Raw genomic sequence first — 8,849 nt, forward strand, 5'->3', positions numbered from 1 at the left:
AGAAATTTCATCCCCAACTTCAAGTAATTTGAGGTTTAATAGTATAAGTGAGATAAAGAACATAAAATGAACATGAATGCAGTTTCAAAATTGTAACATTTCATGGAGAAGAAGATGCATTTATTACTTCAAGTTTCTTTTTTTTTTATTGATTATTTTTTATTTATTTTTGACCGCGTTGGGTCTTTGTTGCTACGTGCGGGCTTTCTCTAGTTGCAGCGAGGGGGGCTACTCTTCACTGTGGTGCACGGGCTTCTCACTGTGGTGGCTTTTCTTGTTGTGGAGCACGGGCTCTAGGCGCACGGACTTCAGCAGTTGTGGTACGCAGGCTTGGTAGTTGTGGCATGCGGGCTCTAGAGCGCGGGCTCAGTAGTTGTGGTGCATGGGCTTAGTTGCTCCGCGGCATGTGGGATCTTCCAGGACCGGGGCTCGAACCCGTGTCCCCTGCATTGGCAGGCAGATTGTTAACCACTGCGCCACCAGGGAAGCACTACTTCAAGCTTCTATGTGAAAAATTGGCAAATAGCTACACGGTAAGGAAAGGTAAAAAGGATTTTGTTGGAAATATGCTCAGAGGACCCCCAAAGAGCCTGCCAATCAGCTTTCTAGTGTTCAAATGATCATTTATGTTAAGCAGTACATTGTTAACTGGTAAATATATGGTGCATCGTGGCGTAGAGCAGATAGACCAGGGTGCCAAGTGCAGCACAATCACTTAACTATCCATGACTTTGCACAGATTAATCATCCTCTCTGTGCCTCAGTTTCCTCAGAAAATTACTACCTACTTCATAGGGTTGTTGTGTAGATTAAAAGTGAACATATGTGAAATACTCAGCAGAGTCCCTGCCCTTAGTTACAGTAGGTTAAAGATGAACACATGTACAACTGGTTATAATAACTAGTTTCACTTTAATAATTATTGTAATGACAGACAGATGAACTGCTTTTGATGTAAGAGCCAGATGAATTTTCCTGATTTCAAATGTCCCATTTGCTCCTTCCGTATGTAGTGGAGCTTGCCATGATAATGGACCGGCTGTATGGAGGCGTGTGCTATGCTGGGATTGATACCGACCCTGAGCTGAAATACCCAAAAGGAGCTGGGCGAGTCGCATTCTCTAATCAACAGAGTTACATAGCTGCTATCAGTGCCCGCTTCGTGCAGCTGCAGCATGGAGAGATAGATAAACGGGTAAGTCCTGGACTACATTCTGGCAAGTTCTAGAAATGGCCGTCTATGTCATCACCGAGCTTGGAGTGGGGGAATTTTATGTGACAGTAAACTGACAGCTGATAGTTATTCCCGTAGGACCCATTAGATGCATGCTCTGGGATACATCTAAGAGTTTCATATGAATTTCTTCTGTCTCTTAGTTTCTGAATAGCCTAACCAGAACATTACAGTCACTTTGCTCGAGTCCATTTAATCTTTCCTAAGGTATCACCTCCATCCATTCACTTATTCAGTTAGTCATTCAGTGCATATTTGCCGAATCCTTTGTACTGTGTTATATCAACTATACAAACATGAACACCCTTGAGATCTCCTCACGGTTTTTTTTTTAAACCTGGGATATCAAAAATACCTCAGCAAGCCCTATTTTCCTATGTAACAAATGATTGAGTAAATTCATTTCTAGGACGGCATGTATAAGAAATATTTCATTGTAACAGATTAAGTAGAACTCAGAATCCTTTCATCTGTAATCTATTTTACTGCCTGAAATTAGGTAGTAGTTCATTAGCATTATTTTCACACTTTATATTCCTCTTTGTTGTGTTTATCCTCTGAATCAAAAGCCTGGAAAAAAACCCTCAAAGTTAACTCTTCTGTTTTTTAATGTATTGTATTTGAGACTATGTGTTCCAGTATATGTCTTTTTTCTTTGCATTCACGAATTTCTTATTTTTGTGTTTCATGCATTCAACAAACATTTTAGTGCCTAGGGCAAGAAGTCCCTGTCCTCATGGATTTATGTTCTGGTGGATGGAACTCTATCCTACACCAGTACTACTCAAAATACGGCTTGTGAACCGACTGCCAGTTGGTAAATGGTTTGTTAGGAGTTTGTGGTGACATAGGAATTTATACCAGAATGTGAATCTGCTGCATTAATAAGCACAGTGTTTATAGTTCAGTTGAGATTTTTTCATAGAAAGACCTTCTTGATGAAGAAAGCAATGTGTTGATTTACATTCTGGTGTCAGCTCCTCATTTCGTGGCAGACTGGCACTTTCATTAGGGCTGAGTTAGGTATCCAACACTCCAAGGCATTGTGCTCAGAAAAGTCTTTGTTGATTGACTGTATTGTGCCTTTCTCAATTCAGTACGTAGAAACTATCAAGTCACTAGTGGTTTACACTTACTGCTTATGTTCCATTTCATGTACATTCCACATCGGTGGCAGCTGAAAGTTTCCCATGGTAGTGATCATCATACTGTGAATATATTAAGGAGAAAGGTATACATTATACTGTAAACATGGAGGAGGGGGGCAGGATTAGTTGCAGTATATGTTAACATGCCTCCTTGTTTTTTATTCACACTAAAAAATATGTACATCTGAGTAAACGGACACTCCCACCTCATCGCTTCATTCCATCATCGGTTTCAGAATTGTAAGGTTAGCCATTAGAAATTCAGACGTAATTTGTTTTCCTCCAGGATCCAATTCTTTGACCAGTGTTCCTGCCGTTCTGTAGATGTTATGGAATGGCCTCGGGGCCAGAAGCCTAATCCTCTGATTACATCTGCTCTTCCTGCCTTCCATATCATTCTTCTCTTTTTGTTCACAGCTAACCTTGTTCAGGATTCCTTGTCAGAAGTGGATGGCACCAGTGGTAGTCATAGCCTGGTATAAGGGAGTTTCAATCATGAGTCTCTCCAAGACTAAAAATAACCAACTCTTTTCCCACTGGAGAATTAATAGCCTGGTTATTTTTAATGCTTGAGAGGCTCAAATGACATTGGCCTATTGAACACTGGAACAGACCCAGTTTTATAAATTCACCTCTGACTTTTAGACTGAAGTAAACCATTCTTCCTGACAAAGAACAAAGCAAGGTTTTAGATTATGAGTACTATGGCTGCATCTTGTTTTCCTGGAGTTCGAGGTTTGTGATTATAACCCAAGATGTGTACACTGTAAATAGAAACCATGACCCAAACCTTATTACAGCTCAGAGGCTTGTGATGCAGAAGGCAGGCAGCTTCCCTCTGATTTGTACATTGAAGTGTTATTTTGTGGCACTGGGAATCTCTCAGTTGGTCTTGTGTAAATTATAATTCCACATATGACAAGAATCCAGATCCACTAATTAAAGTGATGGTTTGTGTCTATGAAAACACTCCTGTGGGTTTAACCTCATAATGTTCGTAAACGTTAACTTGGCTTCACTCTTAACTTTCTGCTGGGATCTTGCTTTTCATTTGAAAACTGTTTATTTAATAAGACAAAAATGTAAAACAATGGGCATAAAAGCCTTACCAGTTTATTTCTTAAATGATGACAGCTAATTTCAGTAAAAGAATTATTGACTCTTCCTTTGGGGTACCTTGGCACAGACTCATTCAGACAGTGGATGGAAATGTACGTACACGGTATAAGAGTTGCCTGGTCCATTCACTGAGAAATGTAAACACCCTTGTTTTATTTTTGATTGCAGGTGGAAGTTAAGCCATATGTCTTGGACGATCAGCTGTGTGATGAATGTCAGGGGGCCCGTTGTGGGGGAAAATTTGCTCCATTTTTCTGTGCTAATGTTACCTGTCTGCAGTATTACTGTGAATATTGCTGGGCTGCTATTCATTCTCGCGCTGGCAGGGAATTCCACAAGCCCCTGGTGAAGGAAGGCGGTGACCGTCCTCGACATATTTCATTCCGCTGGAACTAAAGGATAACTACAGTGCTCATTTTCAGGCCTCAGAATAAGTGCACTCTTCTGTTAATTCTGCCCCCTTCCTCAACCTCTTCATGCTGGCATGTCCTTTTGTGCAGTCTGTAACTTAACAATAAGTCTAATGGAAAGAATGACCTATAATATAGGCATTTTGTAGATTCTCGTGTCACTGAAAACAATATGTATGAACTCCTTTTTCGTATTGCCATCATGTTGCATGGAAGTTTCATTCTCTTGTTTTGCTGGAGACCAAGAGGATCCAAACTTCCCACAACATTTTCTTAGAGGAGAGAGAGAAATATTAAAAGAGAAATGAAACAATAGAGTATTTTGGGTTTTTAATAAAATTATTGTTAATAATGTAACAGATAAGAATACTTTTATTAAAATAACCACATAACAATAACACTATCAATCTCTCCTGACGCGGGGTTTCCCCCAGGGAAGTGCTTTTGCCTTTCTCTTTCTTTTCTTTCATATTTTTTGCCTCTCTCTTTTTTTCCGTCCCCTTCTTATTCTTTTAACAGCAATGGAAGAAGTTAACAATTATTAACAGGAGAGAGCGTGTTAAAGCAAACACAAATGCATGAGCAAGATTGAAGCAGCATTATAACTAATTTTAAGGGTTTAGAGGCGGAATGTGATTTCATTATGCCGCAAAGTTACTACCACATCAGAAAAAAAAATAGTAAAGTAGGCAGAGCTAGGTTTATTTTCTTTTAAACAGGTTTTTAAATTTAGAATATAAAAATTGGGTACATTTACTTCTGAGGGGAGTGCACTTATTTATTTTAAACTTTTACTTATCTGGTCACAGCCCCAGGAAACCTACCAAAGCTAGAGTTAATGACAACTGGTGGGAAAACTAGCATTTCCTCTCCTAAAGAACAAATATATAAATTTTATTTTTGATGTTATATATAAACTCTATATCCTAATTTACTAACACTCATCAGGTGTCAGCCTTTGCTCTCCATTTTGACGTTAAAAAAAAACAAACAGATCTAGAGATACCTCAAGGATATCATTTTTGATTTTGTGTTAGACTACCGTGTGTAGCCCAAACTGGAAGACAAAACCAATATTCAAATTGGCTGCCGATTGGCTTACTTTTAGATTTAAAGTTACTTTGGGTATCCTGTAATTTAGTTGTAACATAGAAAACGAAAAAAAAAAGTTTAAAAAAAGTTAAGTAGTTGCAAAGTGTTTTGCACTGTTGAACTAAGTAACTGTGTAAATCTGTGCAAAGGTACGTCTGTTTATCTTACTCTTCCTATAAAATAAAATAACATTACAGTTTCAGAACTTAGCATGGGACATAGTCAGTGTTTGAAGTGCCAACTTCATCAAGTAATGCATGCTTTATTATAAATAAAACTAGCTTTTGAAAGGCGTTATGATGTGTTGAACAGTATGCTTCAGGGGTAAATTGAAAATAGTCTCTTGAAGCCCTGGTCATGGAAGTAACTTTTATTTTTATGGACATTCTCTTATGAAACGCCCTATCCACCATGAAAAGGATTATCATCAGTGTGCAAAACATTAAAAAAAAAAAATCTAATGGCAATCTTGCTAGTTGTGCTACCTAACAGTACCATCTTGGATCCTTCAAAACCAAAGACTTGCCCCAGGAGTGCGATGGAACCACCTGGCTGATGACCCCTACTGATCTGGAAAAGCAGTCCTTTATTTTTAATCCAGGCTTTAATGAACTATATACCTGTTAAGTTCCAAAGGTCAAAATGGAGGCATTTGCTGTCTGTTAGATACAGAAAGGGAGCTGCTTTGAAAGAATCCCCTGCAAATATTGAAAGCGGTCATGTGAATGGAGGGTGCTCTTGCGTAGCTGGTCAGGGACTTTTTTTTCTTTTCTCCTGAACAACATAATTCTAATTGGAATGTTCATTTGCCTCTTCTTATTCTTTTCAGTGCTTGTAGGTGGCTTGGGGTGTGCTATCGTGCTGTTCCTACTCAGTAAACAGGTGTGATGAGCTAACAAGAAATAAGAACTAGCTTTGAATAATAATTTTTCCCTTTGTACATGACCTGCTGAATTTCGGTACAGTGTTTTTGTAGCTAACTTATTTTGTCATGCACATAATGTATATTTGTTATGCACTACTTTTGTATATCTTGTTTTTCCAACAGTGAACATTTTTAGGCACACTTTTCACTGACGGGATATCTCTTTATGCAATACCTCAATTTTTCATATTGCAAAGAGTAGCTTTTTGTACTTTTATTACTGAGAGATCTTCATATACTTCATTTTTTAATATAAATAATTTTAATAAATTTTATTTTCTTATATTCTGCTTTTTATACATTTCAGTGCTCTGCATACATTTTAAATTATGAATGTTGTGCACTGGCAATGCTATTTTAGAGTCTGCAGAGAAGAGAAAGCATGTTGCTTAAACATCCTTCCCCAGCACCAGCTATTGGTGTACCTATAATTTAAGAAATAGTCTATGTAAAGTCACAAATTAATGAAAAAAAATTCGCATGAAAATGACAGATAACACTGTAGTTCCTTAAAAAAAAATGAAATGCATAAGCATAGGGTAGAAATTTAAAATAACAAAATTGTCTACAGCTTCTTACTAAGTTTTTAAAATTATTCATAACGCAGACATTTTTGGTGAATGTTTAGCCATTTTTAATATTAATAAATTGGTGTTAAGTGTTTGATTCAGAGATGTCTGCTCTTTTAAATTATATATAAAGAAAAAAAAATAGCCTGCCGTGGGACACGTGTGTAATGTTAGTATGCATGACTAATGTAAGAAATTGTTATTCTACTAATATTTACTTGTGATTGTGTGACAAGCGTGTTTACAGATTATTTGGTTACACTTCAATTTACAGGGCATAAACAATTATTATCTATTACTCTGGACTTTATTGATTACATGTCCTTCAGATTACATGGGATTGTAGTTGGGAGTTACCATGTAACTCAAAACATAATTAACATGTAATTAGTTTACAGATTTTAGGGTATCACTTCAATGTACCAAGCATGTAGTTCTAGCGCACTAGCATGGCACCAGCCATGTACTTACAATGTAGTTACAGAGTAATTACATGGTTATTTTTGCAATGTAAAATAAAGTGTTTCTGATTATTTTCTATGTAAAGGAACCCTCTCCCTTCCCCTTCTGGTCCCCAAGCTTCGGTAAAATATATATACTTCTCCATACACAGACCTCTGCAGAATGCAAAATAAAACTTGCAGTGAATGAATTTAGCATTTTATGAGAGTGCTGTTGGAAAGACTTGATAATTCACCCTTTTTGTTTTGAAGAGTTGAATCTTCTGTTAAAAGGTGATTTAAAACTTGAATGTGATGAATTGTGGCAAGTTAACTTCAAGTTATGTGCAATACTTATTTCAAACTTTTGAAAGATCTTTGCAGTGTAATTCTTTGTTTTTAATTACAGACATTTAAAAATGTCATTTTCTACTGTTAAGAGTAATCCTCTTTCTTGCTGGTGTTTCTAAAGAAAAGAATCAGAACTCAATCTTTCTACTAATGTAAATTTGAGATTATTTTTAAAAATGGAATAAAAGAGGTTTTGGTCATTTGCTTTATTTTATTATCTTATTTTAAAGCTACTGTGATTGATAGCATTGTAAGAATTGGGACAATATTGTATTCAACTGTTTTATTTTTTATATTTTTAAAATTTAAAGTATAATTAGTTTTTATAATTTTCATCAGATTTTTGTTATATTTTTTGGAAGTGAAACTTTTAGCAAGTGGGTGTCTAGTTTTTACTAATCCCTAATTTTTTTTTTCCAGTGTATTGCTCATATTATCAGAAGGAAAAGTTATTTAAGTATGTCAGTTAATTGTACTACTTGGCTGAATTTCCATATAGTTTTTACTGTGTATGGGGAGGTTGTAGTATTTATTATAGCATTTTAAATAAGGGTAATTCATTTTTTATTAAAGTCATTTTCACGTTAAGTTCCTATTTTTGTATGTTCTACTCTTAAGTTATATAACACAGTTCCTTTTTTAAAAGAGTTCATTTGTTGAAGTGCTAGTGGAAAATTAATGTTATTAAATAGTTTGCAAATGACTATTTATACCAGTATGCATATAATTTTTAAATATTTGTAATGTGAGATGTTGAATGAATAAAACTTTTAACTCAGCTTTCTTTTAATATACTTATTTATTTTCAACATAAGTAGATTATGCTTCCACGGTTGGGGATATAACATTTAAAAATATGAGGAATGTACTCTTTGGCCAAAGCAGAAGGAACTGAAATGAAAAGATGTCCGGTCATATAAGTACTCCTGGCAAGTGTGCCTTGCTTATGTAAACCCATAAATGTCAGGGGTGGTCGTCTTTGGCCTGCACTGTTAGTTCACACGCTGCCCTGCAGAAGTCTTTTCATTTGTAGCCTTCAGCATGTGTGTGAGACCTAAGCCCAGGATCTGAGCGTTCAGTCATCTGCTTTAAGGCCAAATGTCCAATGAAAGTAAGGGAACACGTGTTTACTTAATAGGGAAGATGAGTATTTGAGAGGTTTAGTTTTGGGTCTTTGTCAGTGAAGAACCTTGATTTCTGGCCACTCTAACAAGAGGATCTGGGTTGTTAACAAGTCTCTCTGGAATTTTAACCACCCAGTTCCTCCCTAGATCCTGACGTCACAGGATGTGGCCTCTGGGATTAAAATCAGTAGAGCATGTGAATTGAAAGTATTATCTTTGGGTTGGTCCATAAATCATGTGGACTACTGAATACTGTGATGTGTTAGTCATTTGTATTTTAGAGTGCATTTTCAAGCTTTTAAGGGTTTATTATAGCATAAAACATAACACTGAATATATCCTGCTTTGTCAAATTTAATTTCTGCTCTTTCTTACCTTGGGTATTGTATTCCTAAGACTAGAAGAAGCAGTTCTTGTCCTGAGACAAACGGACTCTG

General features: G+C 36.4%; 1 protein-coding gene across 4 annotated transcripts in view; it reads left to right on the plus strand.

Annotated features, from left to right (window-relative positions):
* CPEB4 (cytoplasmic polyadenylation element binding protein 4) overlaps positions 1–8,067 on the plus strand; it is a 64,323-nt gene extending 56,256 nt beyond the window's left edge. For all 4 annotated transcript variants that reach the window (XM_030829899.2, XM_030829900.2, XM_060296617.1 and 1 more), the window contains 2 exons: positions 1,014–1,195; positions 3,670–8,067. In XM_030829899.2, coding sequence (XP_030685759.1) covers positions 1,014–1,195; positions 3,670–3,897 — 410 coding nt within the window. In that variant the 3' untranslated portion in view covers positions 3,898–8,067. The remainder of the gene's footprint in view (positions 1–1,013; positions 1,196–3,669) is intronic.
* Positions 8,068–8,849: the final 782 nt, after the last annotated feature.

Source organism: Globicephala melas, chromosome 3, assembly GCF_963455315.2.
Source record: "Globicephala melas chromosome 3, mGloMel1.2, whole genome shotgun sequence".
Taxonomy (NCBI): Eukaryota; Metazoa; Chordata; class Mammalia; order Artiodactyla; family Delphinidae; genus Globicephala; species Globicephala melas.